This window comes from Canis aureus, chromosome 11 (assembly GCF_053574225.1).
Source record: "Canis aureus isolate CA01 chromosome 11, VMU_Caureus_v.1.0, whole genome shotgun sequence".
NCBI lineage: Eukaryota > Metazoa > Chordata > Mammalia > Carnivora > Canidae > Canis > Canis aureus.
In genome coordinates this window covers 65,733,438-65,754,534 of record NC_135621.1, presented here as the reverse complement: position 1 = coordinate 65,754,534, position 21,097 = coordinate 65,733,438, and the positions used below count along the sequence as shown (strand labels likewise).

Below are 21,097 nucleotides of genomic sequence, written 5' to 3'. Positions count from 1 at the left end.
GCATTACAGAGCTATCCTTTCCCGCCTCCCGACCCTCTTCCCCTCCCCCTCCTCTGTCTGGTGCAGGCAATTAGGGTGAAGAAATCAGTGCCAGGTTCCTGCCTCTGAAGAGAAAGGAATTGCTTCGGGAATTGAGTCCTGACACCTGTCTCTGTCCTGGAAGGCGAGAGGGGATGCGGGGTCAAAACGCCTGGGGGTGGGGGGGAGAGGCCCAGCTGACCGGGAGGGTAGGACCCTCCCCAAGAGAACGTCCTCTGGACACTCCTCCCTCCCTATCGTTCGGCCTCCTGCTTCACACAGGTCATTAACACGCGAGGGTATTAACTCGAGAGTTTCCCCTCCTTTTAGGCTCCCCGAGACCAGGACCTGGGGCTGGAATCAGAAGAGCAACACTGACAAGCCGTTCATTAATTTGCATTTATTTTCGGGAAATAATGTAGATAAAGGGGGAGGAAGGGGGACTGCCTTACATTTCAACAAGTAATTTGTGATCTTCACATCGGACAAATCAAATTTACAAATTACTTTCCCACCTACTGGACGAAAAGGCCAAAGCCAAAATTGATACACAGGCGCGGGGCTCTCCGCAGATTTCGGAGGAAGAAGGTGCACTAAAAACTCACTAGACAAAACAGGGTTGTTTAAAGAGAGAGAAGCCGACAGAGGAATTGGAACTGGGGCTTGGGGCCTGGGTTGGTTGGTTGGTTTTTCCTTAATGCCGTATTTTTTATTTGTTTTTTGTTTTGTTTTCTTTTGTTTTGTTTTCTTTTGTGATTGGTCTCTAAACCAGAACTGGCGACCCTGTGCTTCGACCTGGGGAAGGGCTCGGTCCTACGTCCCCGCCCGGCCTAGCCCCCTCCCCTGTACCCTGACTTGGCTGTTGCCTCCACACTCTCTGGACCCTCCCGACCCTCCGCGCCCAGCTTCCTGGAACCAGAAGGTTCTCGTTAATAAATACACAGAGGGAGGAGGTGTGAGAGGGCATGTCAGCTTTGCAACAACTAAAAAAAAAAAAATAAAATAAAAGCGCCATCGTTTAAGGAAGAGAGAGGAAGGGGGACAGAGGGAAAATATTTTTTGCTTTTGTTTTATATATATGTGTGTATATATATGTATATATATGCTGTATATATCTTAGAGTTCTATTTCCTGGGCGCTAAGACGAGATATGTTCAGTTCAACCAACAGCAACTAAAAAGTTTAAGTGGTCCCTGGAACGGACCCGACTATGTACAGCATTCCCGCCGAGGCGGAAGCTTGAGCCAGTTCTACGCAGGGCGGGGCTGTGCGCGAGAGGCTGGGGGCGCGCTCCTCCCTGGGGCCTTGTCCCAGCGCAGCCCGCCGGGGAGGAGAAAGCGCGCGGAAGGTCTGGCCCGCAGGCGGGGAGCGGGGCCGAGGGCAGCCGAGGGAGCGGTAGTCTGCAATCGAGAAACACTCAGAAGTTGTCTTGATTTGGGGCAGAGTGGGGGTGCGCTCCAAAGGGCAGACACATGCCAGTTAGTGACTCCAGTGTCCAGAAAGAATAAATAAAAGTGTAGGGCTCAAACAGCGAGTCAGAGCAACGAGCCTCCGAAGGCTGCAAGTGCATAACGACTGCCCAGAGAGACTGGAAGAGAGCGGCTTAGGAGTTCGTTGGGGCTGGAGGAGGAGGAGAGCGCACAGCCCTCCCCACGTGGGCAGAACTTGTGGGCCAGGCCGGGGCACCGGTCTCCTCATCCGAGGGGTGGGCGGGTCTGCACATCCCCCAAACAAGTGGCAGAACGAGGAGGGCGGCAGTGCAGGCAAAGGGCATCTTTTAGGGGCGTGAAAATTCAGGTCTGCAGAAGCCGAGGCAAAGGCGGGCGGTGCAGCAGCAGCAACAGGACGGGGACCACGGAGGGCGCAGGTAGTTGCGTTTCTTCTCTTCTTCCTTCCACTCCTGGGCTCACAAGACCTGGAACCGCCACGAGGCTTGGTCCTTATAGTCCAGACAGTCGGGCGAATTGAAGTTGAGTTTCCAGGCGGAGGAAGCGGCGGCGGCCCCAGGCTCCTTGTAATCCAAGCAGTCGGCGGAGTTGAAGGCGAGCCCCGAGCCGCCGTAGCCCTGGTGGTGGTGGTGGTGGTGGTGGTGGTGGTGGCCCGAGGACTGGCTCAGCGGGTGGTGGGCGTGCGGGTGGTGGTGGTGGTGGCCGGCCATCGAGGAGGGCGCCATCGGGCTGAGCTGGTGCGGGTGGTGATGCGAGTGCATGGGCGCCAGGTACGAGCTGCAGTCCACGCCGCCGAAGTAGGAGGAGGAGGGCGCGGGGTAGCCCTGCGCGTAGCTGCCGCCCTGGCTGTAGGACATGGGGTAAGAGGCGGCGGCCGAGGCGGCGCCGGCGGCGACCGAGCGCTGCATGCAAGACGCGTTGCTGGGCGCGGCCAGGGGCTCGGGCACCGACACCGACGCGGGCGCCGAGCCCGGGGAGATGGAGGCCGGACTCCAGATGGACGAGGCGGCCGGCGTGCTCAGCGACGACGGGACGGCCACCGCCGGGTTCCCGCCCAGGCCTGCCGCCGCGGCCGCCGCCGGGTTGGCGGAGGCGCCGGATCCCGAGCTGGAGGACGAGGCGGAGCTGGACACGGCGGGCGGCGTGAACTGGCCGCTGCTTTCCGAGCCCGAGCTCTCCCGCACCGGGGACGACTTCTTCTTGGCCGGGCGGCTCTTGGTCCCGCTCCCGCTCTGCTGCTGCTGGCGGCATTTGGCGCGGCGGTTCTTGAACCAGACCTGCAGCGGCCCGAGGAGGGAAGAGCGGGTCAGGGGGCCCCCGGGGCTCGCGCGCCGCCCGGCCGGGCCAGCCCCCGCCCCGCGGGCCCAGCTCCGCCACCCGCCCCATCCTCCTGGTGGAAGATCCTCCGGGAAGTGGGGCTGTGCACCTCCCCACCCCCAGCGCAAGTCCGCCCCCGGGCGGGACGTCCGCGTCCGTCCAGCCAGAAGTCCAGGCATCTCTGAGCTGCTGCTGCTGCTGCTGCTCCTGGCCGCTCCCCAACAGCCCCGCGCACGCGGGGAGGCCCGTCCTCTCTGAACAGGGCGCACGACGCGGCGGAGGCGCGAGGGGCACCGCGGGGCGGGGCGGGGCGGGGCGGCCACCGCGTCCGAGGGGGAGACAGCCGGGCCCCGGAGGCCCCGGCCTGGGCCAGGCGGGAATTTGGGCGGCGGCGGCGGCAGGCGGGGAGGCCGACCAGAGGCCGTGCCCTCGGGGCGCCCCGGGAGCAAGCCCGAGCACAGTTTCGTTGGGCGTCTTGGCCCCAAGTGGGGAGCCAAGTGGCACAAAGTTCTCACGCCCCTTGGAGGGCCCCGGCACAGGGCTAGGGCGTCCTCCCGGTTCTTTCCCGGGCCTCGAGGGCAAGGGAGGCGAGATAAAAGGCCCTTGAGGAGAGGTCGGAGTTATAATCCGAACAGGACTTTTATCGCAAAAACCAGAAGCAAGCAAGGCCCGTAGCCGGGTTTTGCGTTTGGCATCCTCTCGGGGCGAAGGGAGCGTCTCCCCAAACCTGCGCCACCCCCGGGGCGCGCCCCGACAGGGCGCCAGGCTCCGGCCAAGCCCCTCTCGGCCGCCTCCAGGATCCCGGGGACGCGGGGCGAGGGCGGAGGCCCAACTCCGCACCCCGGGCGCCTGGCGCTCGGGAGCCCCGCCTGCCCTCCCGACAGCCTGAGGACTCCCAGCTGCAGGCGGCCGCGGGAGGCGGCCAGGGCAGGGCTCGGAGCGGGCCCTCCAGCGGGGCCCCTCGCCGGGCCGGGCCGGGCGCTAGGGGGAGTCGGAGAGGGCCTGGCCAGCCGCGGGCCCGCCCCACCGCCCCACCGCCCCACCGCCCCACCGCCCGCCGCCCGCCGCCGTCCCGACCCTCCCCGGCCCGCTGCCCCAGGGCCCGGCCCGGCTCCGGAGCCCTGGGCACGCGCACCTGGACTCTGGACTCCGGCAGGTTGATCTTGAGCGCCACCTCCTCGCGCATGAAGATGTCAGGGTAGCGAGTCTTGGCGAAGAGCGCCTCCAGCACGTCCAGCTGCGAGCGTGTAAAGGTGGTGCGCTCCCGCCGCTGCTTCCGCGGGGTGGCTGAGGGGACACGCGGGGGCGCCTCGGGTCAGCGGTGGCCACGCGGACCGCGCTAGACGACGCAGACAGGCCCCCGGCAGGGCTCTGTGCGAGGCCGTTGCAAAAGCAAGCCAAGCTCCAAGCGAAAGAAAACTCCCCCAGGAGGCCGAGCCTGAGAGGCCACAGGTGGGAGAAAGTGCATGTGTGCGACTGGGAACCAGTGTCGTCAAGACTCCAGAATTGCCCCCTTCCCTGCCTCTCGGAGGTTAAGAAAGGAAAAGAAGTTATACAATCTCCCTTCTTTCACCACCTCCCCCCCAACACATCCCCTGGCTGGAGGATGGGAAAGGGGTGCGCAGACACACCACCTGGAAAACGCTTTCCGAGGGAACAAGTGGAGATGAAGGAGCGGGAGCTGGGGCGGGGGGGGAGGCGGCTCAAGCCTTCCACATCCACGGTGCAAAAGTTGGTGCAGACAGCGGATGTAGAGGACAATTCAATTAGGGAGGGAGAGCCCCTCTTCTTCGTCTCAGCCAGTCACTTCCCATAAGAAAAGCCTGGCCCTTCCTGTCAGGGCCTAGAGAGTGTCCAAATCTCTCTTTCAACATTGGGAGGAAAGGAATAGATTCACACACACACACACACCCCAAAAAAGCCACCCATGAGAAACGAATCCTTGGGTAAGTGGGCCCTGTGCTGGTGGTGGGACCACAAGAGACAGATTGCCCAGCTTCACTGGCCTGGCCTGCCTCATGCACCCGCCACTGCCCTGTGAGCCTGCGGCGTGCAGAGCACTGCAGGCAGACCCGCCATCCCACTCCCCGGGCCTGCTCAGACACCGAGTGTGCGCTCAAACTCAAGAGTCTGGGCGTCCCCAAGATTTGCAGGGGCTGGGGGCAGGGACTGGTGCTCACCCGGGTAGCCCACGGAAGGGTGCAGGAGGTCCATGGCTGGCCCGGCCAGGCCCAGCCCGTTCATGCCATATGGGGGTTGTTTGAGGTAAGACATCATGCTAACAGCCGGGTGGAGGCGCCCGGACGGATCCAGGGGGCCGGGGCCAGGCGCAGTGCGGGGCTCCCACTGCGCAGTCCTTCAAACTCTGCTGCGTCGGGGGGCCCGGCCTATGGAGACAGGAGACACAGGTAAACAGTGACTGGGAGCCATCTCGGTTTCCTGGTCTCGTCGGAGGCGAGCAGCCGGGGGCTGGGGAGGGCACGGAAGGGCGGTCAGCTTGGCTCTATAAGGCCTTGGCCGGAAGACCACAGCTTCTTTGAAAAGTCAGCTTTTCTGGATCGTCATGGCCTCTTCTCAGGCGTGGAATGGGTAAAAGACCCTCGTAGGGCGTCGCTAGGAGTGCGGAGAGGCTAAAAGCAGGGCCAAGCTGGAAAGTGAGGGCCTAAAACGCCCGGCGTGCAAGGTCCCAAGTCTAGGCCAAATTCTGGTCGGGTAGGAGCCGGCCTCCATACTGCAAGAGCAAACGTTTACTCGGCGCCAGTGAGGCAGGCTGCCCAGGGCACCAGAGGTTGTTTCGTTTCGTTTCAAAATGTTTTTGAAAAGCGGGATGAAAAGGTGGAGGGTCGGGGAGAGCTAAGGTGAGGCGCCGCGGGAGGCTAGCGGCACCTGGGCCTCTCCGGGTGGCAGGGCCCACTTAGGGTGCGCTCCTGCAAGGGTGTCCCCGCTGGGTCTGGGCCCCCGAGCCCACGGCCACCCTGCCAGTTGACCTCCCTGCGCCCGGCCGCGGAGAGGCCGCTCCCCGGGGAGCCCAGCACACCTGGGCCGCAGTAACAGGCCCGGGCCCACGGCGGCCAGGAGACGCGGACGCGGGGGCCGCGGGGGCTCCAGGGCGCGGCGGGGGGTCAGGGGCGCCCAGGCCCCGCCGCAGGCCCCCTCCCCGACAACGCCCGCCGCCGCTGCTTTCTGCCCGCTGCTGGCTGCTGGCTGCTGGCTGCGGACAGCGCGGCCCGGGCGGAGGCCGGAGGGCGGCCCGCCCGGCGCCCCGAGGGGTCGCGGATCGGGGAGGCCCGGGCGCCGCGCCCCCGCGTGCTCCCGGCCTATCCCGCCCGCCCGGCCCGCGGCCCAGGACCCTGCCCAGGGCCGACGCGACTAGGCCTCGGCGGCGCAGCTCGGCTGACCCGGGCCGCCAGGTCGAAGCCCGGCTCCCCGCTCGCCTCCCCCCGCGGCGCCGTTCGCAGGGGCAGGGAGTGGAGCTGGGGGGCGCGGCCGCGGCCCCGGGGGACCCTGCGCTGCACCCCGCGTCGCGGGGGATTCAAAGCAGGCCCGGGGCCGGGCTGGGGAGTTCGGGGAGGGCGGGGAGAGCCGGGGCGGCCTCCCGCGCCCCTCCTCCAGGCCCCACGGTCTGGGCTGGCGGACCCCAGCTGGCAGGGAAAGGGGGGCGAAGGAGGGGCAGCCCGGGGCTCCGGGGCCCAGAGCGAGGGGGGCACGCCGGGCCGCCGCGCCTCTGCCGAGCTGCAGCGTGAGTTTCCAGAGACTTTCTTCAAACTTAGCACTTGAGCTCGCTGACTTCGGAGGAGGCGGGGGAGGGGCCGCGGGGCCGCGGCGGGGATCGGGGGTCCTCCGCGCGCCCGGAGGGGAGCCAGGCCGCCCCCCAGCCCCGCCCACCTGCCGGGGACCTGGGAAGCGGGGACCGGCTCGGGGGCCGGGGTGGGAGCAGGCGGCGCGCTCCCGGAGCCAGGGCGGCCCCGCGGCTGTCTGCTTACCTGCCCTCGGCTGCCGGGGCCGCTCACCATCTACCTCGCGCCCTCGCGCAGGCCCGCGGGGCAGCCGACCTGCAAAGACAGAGGGCGCGGGGGTTACTCGCCGGGCCGGACGGCGGGTCCCGGCTCCCCGGGGTTCTTGCTTTCCCCAACTTCCCTCCTGCCTTCTCTTTCTTCCCGGTGGCTTTGTGCGGGTCCCTCCAGGTTTCACTTTATTGCACAGACACTTTGTTTGCAAAGCCCTACGCGTCCCCGAGACACCACGTCGCCCGGGACCGCGCCGAGGGGCCGCAAGGGGTAGGCGGGTGGGGGGTGAGAGGGGCAGCGTTGGGGGGCGGCTCGAGGCTGCAGTTGCAGTCCGGGTGCAGCGCGGAGGCGGCGGGGGCCAGGGGAGTCCCGCCGAGGCACTTTGCGAACTAAATAAATCAAGCGATTTACCTTGTCGGAGTGGCTTGTCTTGCCGGGTTGTTTAGGTGATTGGAAATGTAGCCTGATGAAGATTGATCACCTTTCTACTGCCCTCCCCGGGTATGTGAACGCGAGGTGAGTGCGTAACGGGGCCGTGCTGCCAATCCCCGGCCCCGCGCGGGCTGAGTGACAGCGAGCCGGGCAATGGCAGCCCGAGCCGGGGGTTACCTCCGCGCGCCCCCGCCCTCCTCCGCCCCCTGCACCCCGCCCTCGGCGCCCGCCCGCCCCGCCCCGGGCGCGCGCTAACTCCAGGGCTGGGCTGACAAACGCGGCGCAGAGCGAGGCGAGGACAGCGGCCGCAGCGCCAGGGCCCGTCGGCGGAGGGGGGACGCGGGGCCCGAGGCCGGCCCGGGGGGGGGGTCCCCGCCCTTCGCTCGCCCTGTCGGCGCCCGCGAGGGAGTGGCGGAGAGGAGACGCGGGGCCGGGGAACCGGTTCCCGGGCTCTCCCGCGCGCCACCCGGCTGGGCGGCGGGGCTGTGCGCTCGAGGAGTCCGGGGCCGCGGGCTGCAGGGCAGTGGGGGCCCCCCCGGCTCCCCCCGGGCGGCGCCCCGGGCCCCAGCGGCCGCCTTCCCCGCGCCGCCACCTGCGGACGGACGCGGCGGGCGCGGGGGCCGGGGGCCGGGGGCGCGGGGGGCGCGGGGGGCGCGGACCCCGCCTGGCCCGCTCGGCCCCCGCGGGGGAGGCCCCGCCGCTCCCCCGCTGCTGCGCGTCCCCCGGGGCCCGCGCGCCCGTCCTCGGCGCCTCTCCCCGGGCGTTGGAGCCCCGCGGCTCCTGCCCCCTTAAGGCGCCCGCTCTCCTCCTGCCCCGGGAGGTCTTAACGGGAAACTTTCCCTTCCGCACCCCGCCTCCTTCGCGGGCGCCCTGCACCGGGGGCGGGGGCGGGGGCGGGGGCGGGGGCGGCAGACGCGGCCACAGACCCCCGGCCTCCGTCTCCTCCTCCCGCGCCGCAGAGGGAGCCTCCTCGGGGCCGTCTCCCCGGATTGTTCGTACTGGCGAAGCCCATTTCCCAGCCGAACTAACTTCTCGAGCCCGCGTACCTGCTGGACGTCTCCAGGCGCCCCCCGCCCCCACCCCCCAAAAAGGGTTTCGCCCCAACCTTGAGCCAGGCGGTTCCTCTTAGGTGGCACCTCCTTCTGAGTATTAGGCACCACTTGGGTCCCTTTCGAGGAATTCCTCCCCGGCTTCCCTAGTCCCCCCTCCCCTCCATCCCAACAGGCGGAGTGAAAAGTTTGAGCAGGAGTGAGCGCGAGGGCGAGTCCGGGAGCCGCGGGGCGCCGCGCCGTGGGAGCGCCCGCCGCCGGGCCGCGAGGTCGGGCCCCCGAGCGGACGGGGCTGGGGCGAGGAGGAGGAGGAGGAGAGGAAGGGGGCGCCCCGCAGTCAAAAGGGGCCGAGGCCGCCGCTCATCAAAGTACTTCCCCCTCCCCCCAAGCGACACTTTCCTTTGGAGCCCGAATAAAATACGGTAACAGAATATGATGGAGGGCACACTGTTTCCTTAACTGCTTCTCAAAGGGCCCGGGAGATCTTCTTAGGACCTTTAATAAGGCTTTGGTCGGTTCTTTTGTTGATCTCTCAAAATCAACTCCTTCTAATTGAAGTTGGAGCTGAAAGCGAGCTAATGTTCAAAGAAAGTGGCCGCCAGACCAACGAAATTACATTTTTTTTTGTTGGGGGGGGTACGATGAGGGAACATCTAATCAAAGGGGCAGAGGAGGAGGGGTGGGAGTGGGCGAGTATGAAGGAGAAAAGGAGGTTTTACAAGATCCTTCTCTGGTTCACAAAAGTCAGCGACACGGGCGCTTCTCTCCAGAACAAAGACACCGCAGCCCATTCACAAAAGGGAAAGAAAGACACACACACACACACACACACACACACACACACACACAGAGGGAGGAGAGAGAGAGAGAGAGAAAACAATAAAAGAACGAGAGAAAAGGGAGAAAAAAAAAAAAACCACAGGAAAGAAAAAGCTTTAAGAGGAAAAGAAACTGCGCAGAGCGCAGCGCTGACCCGGGCGGGGACACAAGTCCTAGGTCCTCTGAGGCCCCCTGGGCGCAGCCCCCGCGACGGGCAGGCGCCTGGAGGAAGGAGTGAGGCGCACCCGCCTGCGGTTCTGGGGAGAGGCGCGGGCAGGAGGGCCCCGGGTTCGCGGGGAGGTCCCCGCGGGCGTCCCCGGCCCAGCCCGGCCCGGCCCGGCCCGGCCTGCGCGCCCCGGGCCCCGGCGCAGCCCTCCGGGCCCCGGCCGCGTGCCCCGGTCGCGGCCCCGCCACCCGTCGCGCGCCTGCCCCGTCCGGGCCCCGAGCCGCCGGCGGCTGCGGCGGGGCGGCCGTGCGCGCAGGAATGTGCCCGGCGGTCCCCAGGGCCCGCCTCGCGGGCGGCCGGCGCTCTCGCTCCAGATGCTGCCGCGGTCTCGGGGAAGTTGGGACGTATCGAGTAGCACAGGTCCCCCCCCGCGCGCCCCTCTAATGAGCATATTTATCTAATCCCAAATTGCAGGAGAATTTTCTTAATGCTCAGCCCGTAAAACCCCGGGATTAAGAAAAGAAAGAGAGGGAGAGGGAGGAGTGCAGGGAGGAAGAGGGACTGGGATGAAAGTTTCTTGCACGCGGCGCGGAGGACGGCGGCGGCCGTCGGTCGCCAGGCAAGTGTCCAGGTGGGAGACGCCGGGCCAGGAGCGGCGGCCGCAGGCGGGGAGGGCGCGTCCGCGCAGCGCCGGGCCCCGGGGCCGGGCCGGGGCGGGGGGGGGCGGCGCCGGGCCCCGGAGCCAGCCCCGAGGTGACCTCGAGGCCCGGCCAGGCCCGGGGGACACCTGGGACGGGGGGAGGGGTTTGGCTCCGGGGTCGCGGGATCCCGGCCAGGGGCGGAAGTTCCGCGCGCAGCCCGCCGCCCTCCTCCGCCGCCCGCCGCGCTCCTCCGCCGCCGCCGCCGCCGCCGCGACCCCCGGGCCTTTCCCGCGGCGCGGGCTCCCGGGTTCCGGGCCTCTCTGCGCGCCGGGCTTGCGCCTGCGCTCGGCGGGCAGCCTCTGGGCCCCACGCGGCGAGCCCGGGGCGCGGGCCCGACCCCCCCGACCCCGCCGGCCCGCGCTGCGCCCCGAGCTGCCCCCCGGGAGCCCGCGCGGCCCGGGCCCGGGGGAGGCAGCGCGGCGTGGGCGCGGCGAGGCTCCCGGGAGGGCAGGCGCCGACCCAGCGGCCCCGGGGCGCAGCCGCCCCTCGCTCGCCGCCCTCCTGCTCCGGGAACCAGGGCAAAGACTCCATTGCATTGAGTTCTGGTAACTTTTCGATAACTTCTTAAAAATCCTTTTCGAGAAGAAATTCTAACCTGGGCAGGTTGTGTCGTTTTGAGAGACCGGCAAGGGGAAGGCGGCTGCGTACTTTCCGGAGGGGATTTGTGTGTGTGTAGACAGCCAGGTCCGCGTGTACGCGGGCACGCGTGGCCCGGGCGCAGGTGCCCGCGCGGGGGGCTGTCGTCGCGGGCCCCAGACTTGTTGAACGGGCTTGCTTTGTCTCGGGCACCTCAGCGGGAGTGGTGGCAACTGCTTCCCAGTCGCCAGGTTCCTCCTGGAGCCTGGACCTTCGGGTTCCCAGTTCCCTTTCCTCCACGGCCTGCACGCTCACCTGCACGCACTTCCCTCCCGCCGACCAGGCCCCTCTCCCCTTCACCCCGGCACCCGCACGCCTGCGGGTCACCAGAAGTCACCATCTCCCCTCAGGAGTGCAACACTAGTAACCACCGAAAACAACGTGGAAAATTCATCAAGACACTAGCGTTTTTTTTTTTCCTTCTTTTCCGGTGCTGTGGAATCACAGATTTCCTCACAGCTTTCACACCAGAGATGACCCTTTACGAAAGATGAGAGTTTGCACTGCTTAGGAAAATATGACTAATTGCTTTCCTTCGCATTCGTGTGTCAGCAGGGCCCCTCTGGGATGGTGTGAACTTACTCCAAATACAGCCTAGTATCCTGCTCCGCATCCAAGAGGACCATTTTCTTTTCCCCGTGAAAAGTCTTATGGATACACAACCTTCTCAAACCAGTGTCAGGTTCTCATTGCAAGGAAGTAGCAGCAGTGGTTAAGGTAAGAAAGTTTCTGCTTTTATTGAAAATTTATATATGACTCAGTATTGTAATAAATAAAACAGATAACCATTTTCACAAAAAAAATGACAGTGCTATGCTAGAGAAGAAAATATTAATGGGGGGGATTTACTCATAGTGGCAAGACAGACTTTTATCAATACAGAATAAATATTAACAGCATTCTTGAGCCAATGTCGAGACCCAACAAAATGTAGGAACCGAGCTAGATGTAATAAATAATTATCCGGAGAAAAAGATGGCGCATTCTCAGATGATAAAACCGTCTTTGTAAACTGATGCATGTCAATTAGTCCCATCCTCACAGCTCACCTTCAAATCACAGGACTGTCTCAGGCTACATTAAAGGGCCATCCTCTGAGGAGCGCAGAGGACAGGAACTCTATTATCCTTACAGTGAAATGCAAAACAACTGCAGAAAATCCCACTGGTAAATAGAACACAGTTTAATAAGTAGATTGGATATGATCTAACTATAAAATTTAGGTAACAGAGTCAAGTGTTACATATGGCAGGACTGGAAAAATCATTCATGACATTTTTCTTATCCCCCACTTACGTACCCCCTCCCACCATTATGCTATTAACATCAACAACAACAACAACAACAACAACAACAACAAAAATGTTCCAAATTTTCCTCCCATCGAAAACTGAGGGAAAATAACGAGGGAAGGGTTTTCTTTTCTTTCTTCTTTGAGCAGTCTCTTGAACACTCTCAATACCAATCGTTCACAAGGTATCTGTGCAAATTTATTTCACATGATTTCAAGGAAATGATTAAGTCACACACACACAAAATCCTTAAACAAAGCTCTTCTGGAGTTCTGTGTATTATCTGGAAAGGAGGGAGGGAAAGGGGTGGTGGTGGTGGTGGTGGTAAAGAAGTACAATCCAGGCCCCCCAAAAAACGTTAAAAGTTTTAAGTCAACAACGAGTCTGCGAGTCTGACATTTTCGGGTCTGGGGACCAAGCTCCCGCGGTTGGGAGGGTCTGGTCCGGCAGCTACTGAAGGACACACTTCTCTTCTTTCTTGGCCATCTTGCCTTTGTTTTGTTCCAGAGTCCGCTCCAAGTGCTCATCTTCCTCTTCAGCCCTGGAAGTCACACAGGAAACAGACTCATCCTCCTCCGCGGAGGGGAAGCCGCCCGCGCCCTCGCCCTCGCCGCGCGGCCCGGCCCGGCCCGCCGGGGGCTGCCCGGCCCACCCCGCACCCCGCACCCCGCACCCCGCACCCAACTTTCCAGGAACTTCCCGGCCCCGCCGCCCACTCACTGCTTCTCCTGCGCGTCCAGGTCGCGGACGAGCGCGTCGCGCTTGTTGACCAGGGCCACCAGCTCGTCCAGCAGGAGCTGCTCGCGCCGCTTCTGGGCCTCGGTCTTCTGCCAGTCTGCGGAGGACGGGAGGCTCGTTACCCACCGCGGAGCCTCGGCGCACCCTCCCCCCCCTTCCCGCCTTTTCCAGTCTCCTCGCATCTCTCCGCAAACCCCGTGAGGGAGCCACTAGGGAGGGTCTTAGGGGGAGTGTGGCCGGCTGGATGAAGATTTCACCCCAAGGCCCAGGTCCCTAAATCCTTCCCGCAGATGGAGATGGGCTGAGGCTGGGCTGGAACCTGCAAAAGAGACCAGGTGTGAGCTGGTGGCCGGCCGGAGGTGCGCACCTGCTTTCGCCAGAGGGGGGGAGGGGGAGTTAGAGGCCCAGGGAGGCTCGGCCGGAGGGGAGGGGGGAAAGTGGGTAAATGAGGGGGCGGGAGGCCGAGATGGGCGTTAGAAACCACTCTGAAAAGGCTAGAGAATCTGCTTGAGAACCTATCCTCCTCCCCCACCCCCAAGCTCACCCCATACAGCCCATTCTTCGCTAATTTCCTCTTCGCTCTATTTTAGCAGTTGGATGTATCTCACACTGGGCGCCATATGCTTCACAATAACTTTAAAAGTAGTGAATCGGCTAATTAGCATTTTTCTTTGAAGTAAAAAATAAATTTGCTCTGCAATATTACACTGCAGCTCTCGATCGCATCACAGCCAGTTTTCTTTTGGAGAGGTTTGCTGGGTGGTTTAAAATCAAAGCACTTCTGCAAAGGAAAAATTACATACTTCTTTTTGAAACCCCACGTTAAAGGTTGGAAAATCCGATGGGCAGTGCTCTTTCCCTACGTAGGGGCAGGGTCTTTTGAAGGTTTTAGGACCCAATAATATATTTGCTAATCATCGCTGGTCTGATAATTTCCTTAAGATGAGCAGCAGTTTCGTTTAATAAAAACAGGACCAAATCGAACATTTAAAGCACTTTTAAAACCAAAGCCAACTGCTCTCTGGCCAGACTGTAAGGGCTTGTAGCTGTCAATCAACCCCCAGTCTACCCCGCCTCCCTCATTAGGAAGGTAAACAATGAAAAGAAGAAGTAGATGATGAGGCAGATAGCAGAACAAATGAGGACCTAGAGGGAAACAGGACACCAGCTTTAAAAAAAAAAAAAAAAAAAAAAATCCAGGGCCACTGACTCATGCAGCCCCCTCCCCCAGCGAATGCACTTTCCAAAAAACAGAGAGGAGTGCAATCCTTTCGGGTTTCTCTCTTCTCTCTCCATTGCCCTGGGCAATCATGTTAAAACTCACATGGCTGGTGCTTATTCAGATAAACCTAACAATGCACACCGCTGGTTACCATGTGAATCTTCACAAACCACACAAGAATGTGCTGGTTCAAATCCCCCCGACCCCCTCCAAAGCAAAATTTATTCAAGACAGCAAACTGCTCAGCAGCTTTATGAAAGCAAATGGTGCTAGAGGGAATTCTATCTTGTATTTACAAATTAAAAATTAGATGCATCATCATGCAATAAAGGTTAGAATAGCAGCAAAAAGCTAGAATGGCTTATTCCATTTCATTGCTATTCCTTTCTTTATAAGCTCAAATACATACATACATACATACATATGAAACATGCCATGTATTAATTATCCACCCTTGATACAAAAATCACACAAGTAAGTACATTAAATAACTGGTCACACTGCATTCTTATAAAAAAAGAGGTGAAATATCCTATAGCATGGGAAGGAGTAAAGAAACTATTACTATGCAAAGTTTTTTTCTGAATGTAAGAATTTTTAAAAAATAATAAAACAGCAAAATTGAAGAAAAGCCATATCCATCACAATTTTGTTCTTTGGATTTAAATGCAACTGTGGTCAGGAACGCTAGACAATTTTCTAATTTGGTCTTGTTCTAATCAGTCTTATTCCACACAGGAGCAAAATTAATAGGCACTCCAGTTGGAAGGATCTTTAAGGTCATCTAGTCTAATTTCAGGTAACTATAGTTCTAGAAATATTAACTTAGAGAAAAACCTGATAGATTTATAAAAGATTTGTAACTAAATTTTATAATTAGTAAGATTACCAGTTTTGGTGAATATTACTTTTTCCACTTTCAACCTCAAGAAATCACTCAGATTATAAGCTTTATAATTCCTTACTTCCAAAATATTTTAATAAGAGCTTCACAACTGGGAAATAAATTTCCTCCACCATACACTTAAAAAATATAATTAAATGGGAAATTACAATTTTTTTAAAACCGAGAAAAAATAAATTTTAACAACAGATATATAATTTTCTTAATTGTTCCTTCTCTGTACTTGATCAGTCACTTTTAAGGCTTTAATTAATAATTAGAAATATCAAGATAAATAAGGCTTTAACAATATAGATGAAAGAAAACTTTTATTTTTTAACCCCTGAAGTACTGAATAATTTTTAAAATCTTAACTTTTTCCTAGTTCAATACTGACATTTTCTGTAACTGTAACAAAAACATTTTTAAAGTTATGAATATGTAGGTTATTTTCATCATTTCACAGTCAAATTTACTGACATTAGAATTTAAAATGTTGCAGCCAAAGTTTGATTTTTCATATTAAATTTGTCATTGCTATATTAATATCTACAAATTATTAGTCAAATGGAGAGGAAACAGCTAAGTACAGTGAGTAGATTTTACACTAGCAAAACTACTTTTACTTTGCATTTGCTTTTTTTATGGTAGTAAATTTATACACATACACACACATATTTGAATGCTGATTTGGGAAATTAAGTAAGTAAACTTTTGATGATTTTTTAAAAAAATCAATATCTTTATTATTGATCAAGATCCACATTCATATGTCCACACCTAAATTTAAAAAATTTTTAAATCCCTTTTTAGTAGCTTCACCTAGATGTAATGTCATGTTTTTAAAACCTCCATGTAAGTTTATGTGTTACCTGTTATGCATTTTAAGAAAGGATTACTCACCTATAACACCAGTCACAGCTAGCTAGATACACAGACTTTGACTTGAACAGACTACAATGTGGCTTCTGATTAATTTAAAGATTCCAGTGTACTTTTGCTACAAAAGCCATATCCTCTTGCAACAAATAGGATTAAGTTTTGATGCTGCATTTGAGCCAAAGTGTTGAAATAAAGAGATTCTGTTTATGTCCATCTGCACTGAGCTGTTTTGTTAATTTAAAAAACTCTTTTTTTATATATAGGGCCAATTATTCATTCCCTGATTCAGTTTATTTGCTGAAGTTGATAATTACCTTGGAAAAAAAGGCAAAAGAAATACCTATAAATACTTTGATAGAAAGGACCTAAAGTTCTTGTAGTAAACCTTCAACCTTGCCACTATAAATAAGCCTGGCACTTTGATGAAAATTAACACTAGTTTTGTAAAGAGCACATTGGGGGATTGCAGTCAAGTCTTATCTTTAGTTCCAGTCAACTAGCAATCCTGAAAGAGTTTGCATCATCATCAGAGCAGGCCATTTGATAGGATTCTACTGCTGTACCTAATCAATCTATGGAAGACTGTGGCTGTGCTGTGTAACAAAGCTAAAATAGATTTACAAATGGGGTTTTAGGGGATAAGCTCCTCCACAGGATTACATATTGATTTTAAATATAAAAAGCTTATCATATAAACCATAACTACAAAAATAGTGAACCTATGCATAAATCCCTTTAGAAGAGCACCCACTTCAAACTCTAAGCCAAGAATAAATCAAGATGTACAAAATCCTAGAGAAGATCCATTTCTTGTGCAGAAAATGAACACACCACTTTCTAAAAGCCCACCCCAATGTGTGCAGAAATGAATTTATCTTTCCTGAGGGGGCATTAAATAATCTGGAACAAAAAAACTATAGGAAAAGTATCTAAAAGATGTTTGTTAGCTTAAGGGATCCTACAACTTAGCTCAGTAGAGTGAAACTCCTGCTATGAAAAACACCTCAAGGAAAAAAAAGGCAAAAAACAGGCCAAAGCGATTATGGATTTTCAGAAGAATGGATATATTGAATTTTTTCCCCTCTCAAACCAAGCTGTTAATATTTCTTTCAATGTGCTATGTGGCTATTAACATTCTGTGCTTTCTCCTGGTGAATGGTTTCAGCAGCAGATTTATTTGAAAAGATTTTAATTTATTTATTATGAAAAAAATCTTATGGCTACCTACCTAATAGAGGAGATGGGAAAAAAAGAGAAATGAACCTTAAAACAAAGGAAAGCCAAACAAAACCAACTAGTGCTGCCTATTCATGTGTATTTCTGTGGGTTTTAATATTCCAAAAGGCCACTGAACTGCATGTGTATACATTCTAAGCGCTGGCTCAGAGGACAACTGTGTTCACAGAGCTGATCATCACGATAGTCAGTACCTGCCTAGGACAGCCCGGCCCATGCACTGCCCAGGCTAGTGGAACAGGCCTCTTACCAAGAAAGTGCCTTTATTTGTCATCAACAGGCTACTTCTTTCCCTAAGTCTCTTTTTTCTCTCAACCAGCAACAGAAACTGGCACAATCACATATGGGACAACGATCTTAATTAAAAAACAAAACAAAACGGAACAAAACTTCAAAAAAAACTACCAATTGTATTAAATGTGTTTGAAAAAGAAAAATACTTTTTCCCCTTCCTAAAAAATATGACTTTGTGCTGATATGTACAAGAACAGGCTGATAAAATGTTCAGTTATTCGCGACTGTAGGTTTGGTATACAGGGATAGGACTACCTATAAAGATGCGATCTTTTGTATGTGTCATTGCCCTCCTTTTAAGATGGTATTTGGTAATAAAACTGGTTTGAGAATAGAAGCAATATCTGCCTTAAAAGTCAACTGTATTGTATCATGCTGTATTTGAGGGGTAATTTAACTTACTATACATGAGACAGTGTTTTTAATACTCTGTATTGAGTATAATGTGTAATGAATCTATAAAGAATAAATTATATGAGTCATACATTATACATACTAAATATACATATATTTTATATTATACATACATATATATACCATATAAATAGTATCTGCTATACCCACTTTTCAACTCTTTAGCTTTCAAATCTCTTTTAAAGACTACACCATGACTACAAAGGTATATCACAAAGAAAAATACCATTTAGTGTACCTGTGCATTTTATTTCAATGGCAAGTTTCACAGGACTTCTTAAGTAATTTTTAGACATTTTATAGTCATTATCAAGGTATAATCTGATACATTTAGATAGCCATTTGAAGGAAATTAGGTATCAGAAGCCTTTAAAATAAAGTAAATCTGATTTCTGAATGAGGATATACAAATGTGGTTGGTCATATTTATCAAATGAGAAAACAGATATAAAGTAATTAAAAATAAAACTTTTAGAAATGTTTAAGAATACATTTAGATAAATAGCATATATTTCATTTATTCTCAATATTAATTAAAATATTTAAAAAATACATAGTTTCATTTGGCTTTCCCTTACAATCTTAAATTTCTAGTTTCTAAACTAATTAGAATTGGCTTATTATAGGTCAGGTACCTTATCAGGTAAAGAAGGAAATTACTATGGACAGTCAATGGGTTAAGAGGTCAATATAGAATAGGAAAATCAATTTGCATTGATTAGACAAAAGGTCCATTTTACAGAGCCCCAAGGATTAGTTTTTAAGCAGACATCTTTGAACTCTAAGACATTTTCAACTAAAAGGCATAAGGAGAAGTGCATTCTTAAACATGTAAGATTTTTTTTTTTAAAGTCGTATATGGTAAATGCCATAGTTAAGGTAGCTGCTGTTTACTGATATTATGAACCATGCTTAGGGTTATTATATCATTCATATAGAAGCTTTATGAAAAGTATGAAAGTAATTTATCTCATGTCAATCTTTGCTTGAATATTCACTTAATAAGATCTTGGGATCTTAAAAACTATAGTGGACTATAGACATTTCAGTGTTGACATCAATTAAATATTAAGGTAAAATTTAGTCTGGTGTGAAAAAATAAAAAATGATAAATCTTTCCTCACCTCTTTCATGGAAACAGCCTTAAATTTCACACAGTAAGATGTAATTATTTAAGTCCTTATATTTTCCATTTTACAGATATTTCAGCTTACTGACAAAGTTAAGACAACTCTGTGTTCAATAGCACACATAATGATTATCTGAATTAGGGTTCTTAGGTTTTATGTGACTGTTGCTTTCAAACTCTAAGGCATTTATCTGTAATTCCTGTTGGTTCCTACTCAGGCCACACCTAGTGAGACCAGAAGTATATTACACTCTCTTCAAATCTCTTTGACAGCTGACACTTCACATACCTCACTCCACCATAGCCATTTCTTACCTTCAATGGCTAGCATTGCCCGCAATTCCCGATTCAGCAGCTCATACCGTCGTTCTAAATCATGCTCTTTTTCCCTAGGCAAGTTGCAAAAGTTCATCAATATGCTAATTACTAAATCATTAAACACTTAAAAGAACCTTTAGGTTACATTGATTTTAGGACTCATAACTGACTTTTCTCTTTAACTTTAAGCTACTCCAAACAAATGATACACAAACCTAAAACCTTCCTCAGGTTGAATATTTACTAGTGCTATTATTTTTCTCCTTCAATTTTGAATTGCACAGAGGTATATTTTAATTTTCAGATAAGTAGTCTCATTCTTCAATGCTTCTTGTATTGTGTCAAGTATAAGGCTATTTTGTAAAATATGTTTCATAGTTCACAATAAACATTCTTTTGTCTGGAATGCCATGTGAAAAGAATACGAGAAACATGTAAGTACCACCAGTACAAATTTAATACAGAGACAATTAAAAATCCAGGAAGAGTTAAGTTTTATGCTTCTTCACAACTCTTAATCAGGTTCAGGCATGGCAGAAATGACAAAAATAGAGGTTTTCACGAAAATAAAACATGTAAGCCTGATCCTTCCCACACTAGGTGGCATAATATAAGAATATTGCTAGTGAACAAAAAGAAACACGCATTAAGTCCTATAGTGAAGTGCTAAAGACCAAGAATGCTTACATTTGGTCTAGTCTCCATTTTACTATATACAAAAGTGATCTTATGATTGGAAGAATTACCCAAATTTAGGGTAACATCATCTGTAGATTACAAAAGTACTTTTGTCCTCATTAAGAGTTATTTTCATTTTTAACTTAAAATGTGATGTTAAATAAACTTCAATTTTATTTCTTTTCTCCTCTAACTCTTAATATAATCCAAATCTCCTTTTTGTGCACAAGTGCTTTACTTCTTAAATACGAAAAATTTTTATATTCCTTGGCTTTCTATATAATAAACATTTTTTCAGTATATATTACTATTTTAAAAAACTTACTGTTCAGATGAGAAATGATTATATATTATTTCAATTTTTATTTTTATATAAACTATACTGTAATCTCCAAGGTAAGAAAAATATTAAGCCTAATAAATGTGAAATCCCAAAGAAAGCAATGACAAAAAGCCTAAAATTCATCAGTGTTGTAGGAAAAACAAGCAGAGTCATGGGTACTTACAGGAGAGAAAGCTGGTTCATTCTCCTTATTAAGGCATTTTTCTTATTAACCAACATAAACCATTCCTGCATCATAGCTTCTTCTTCTTCTGTGTTCCTTCCTGTAATTCAGCAAATTATTTATTATATGACATTTTACAAGTCAAATAATACCTGAGTATAAGTGGTTTCTTTTACATGAAACATATTTTAGCTACCCTAATAGTACAAATTAAACTGTTTATAATAACATAATATTAAAGTCTAGGGTCTGAGAAAAAGAAATCAATATCTCAAAATTCATAAGCCAATCTTCTAAAACTGGTATTATTCAGCATGTATATTTCAGTCCCCCCAAACATATCTACAGATCAGACTAACATTAAGTACAGTTAAAAAAAAAAAAAGTGTTCCAACTTTTAAATCCTCCCCAGAGGCTGACTTGTTATTACGTTTCAATGAGGAACTCATGGTGCTGACAGATATACGGTCATGATAAAAAAAAAAAAAAAAAAAAAAAAAAAAAAACATTAAAAAATCATTATGAGAATTATAAGACTAGCAGGAAGATCAGAGAAGTCCAGAGATTTTGTGAAAGCTTCCGCTTGTAACAACTTGCTTTTTTTCTTATTTTCCTCCTCAAAAGTAAACTGAAGATATATGTTCATATACCATTCTGGAACTCATCATCTCTAATAGGGCAAACACATGCAAATTATTTTAAATACACTGTAAATGACAAACTACAAAAATTACTTATAGCTATCTGTGAAAAGACACATTATAATGAACATAATAATGTTCAGTAAATCCTAAAACATTTCAGCAGAGAGATCTAAAATTTAGATTTACTAATTGCACATTTAACATTCACTTTCCATCATCTATACCACTCTCCACCAGAAGCCAGTATACCCAGGGTTATAATATATAG

General features: G+C 52.5%; 2 protein-coding genes across 15 annotated transcripts in view; both read right to left on the bottom strand.

Moving 5' to 3' along the window:
- Positions 1 to 398: 398 nt before the first annotated feature.
- Positions 399 to 7,345, bottom strand: OTX1 (orthodenticle homeobox 1). 2 transcript variants are annotated; one of them, XM_077915595.1, is made up of 5 exons: positions 7,202 to 7,345; positions 6,767 to 6,835; positions 4,964 to 5,170; positions 3,919 to 4,070; positions 399 to 2,743 (listed from the first exon to the last, which is right to left on the bottom strand). In XM_077915595.1, the coding sequence occupies exons 3-5, from the start codon at positions 5,058 to 5,060 to the stop codon at positions 1,925 to 1,927; spliced, it is 1,068 nt and encodes a 355-aa protein (XP_077771721.1). In that variant the 5' UTR covers positions 5,061 to 5,170; positions 6,767 to 6,835; positions 7,202 to 7,345; the 3' UTR covers positions 399 to 1,924. The 2 variants fall into 2 exon arrangements, with proteins under 2 accessions (XP_077771721.1, XP_077771722.1); XM_077915596.1 differs by lacking the exons at positions 6,767 to 6,835; positions 7,202 to 7,345 and having other exon boundaries at positions 4,964 to 5,588.
- A 3,960-nt stretch (positions 7,346 to 11,305) lies between these two features.
- EHBP1 (EH domain binding protein 1) overlaps positions 11,306 to 21,097 on the bottom strand; it is a 345,845-nt gene continuing 336,053 nt past the window's right edge. For 11 of the 13 annotated variants that reach the window (XM_077915584.1, XM_077915580.1, XM_077915587.1 and 8 more), the window contains 4 exons: positions 20,186 to 20,285; positions 18,999 to 19,072; positions 12,606 to 12,720; positions 11,306 to 12,426 (listed from right to left, as the gene is read on the bottom strand). In XM_077915584.1, the coding sequence (XP_077771710.1) occupies positions 12,336 to 12,426; positions 12,606 to 12,720; positions 18,999 to 19,072; positions 20,186 to 20,285 (380 nt within the window). In that variant the 3' untranslated portion in view covers positions 11,306 to 12,335. The other 2 variants (XM_077915588.1, XM_077915589.1) reach the window with 2 other exon arrangements.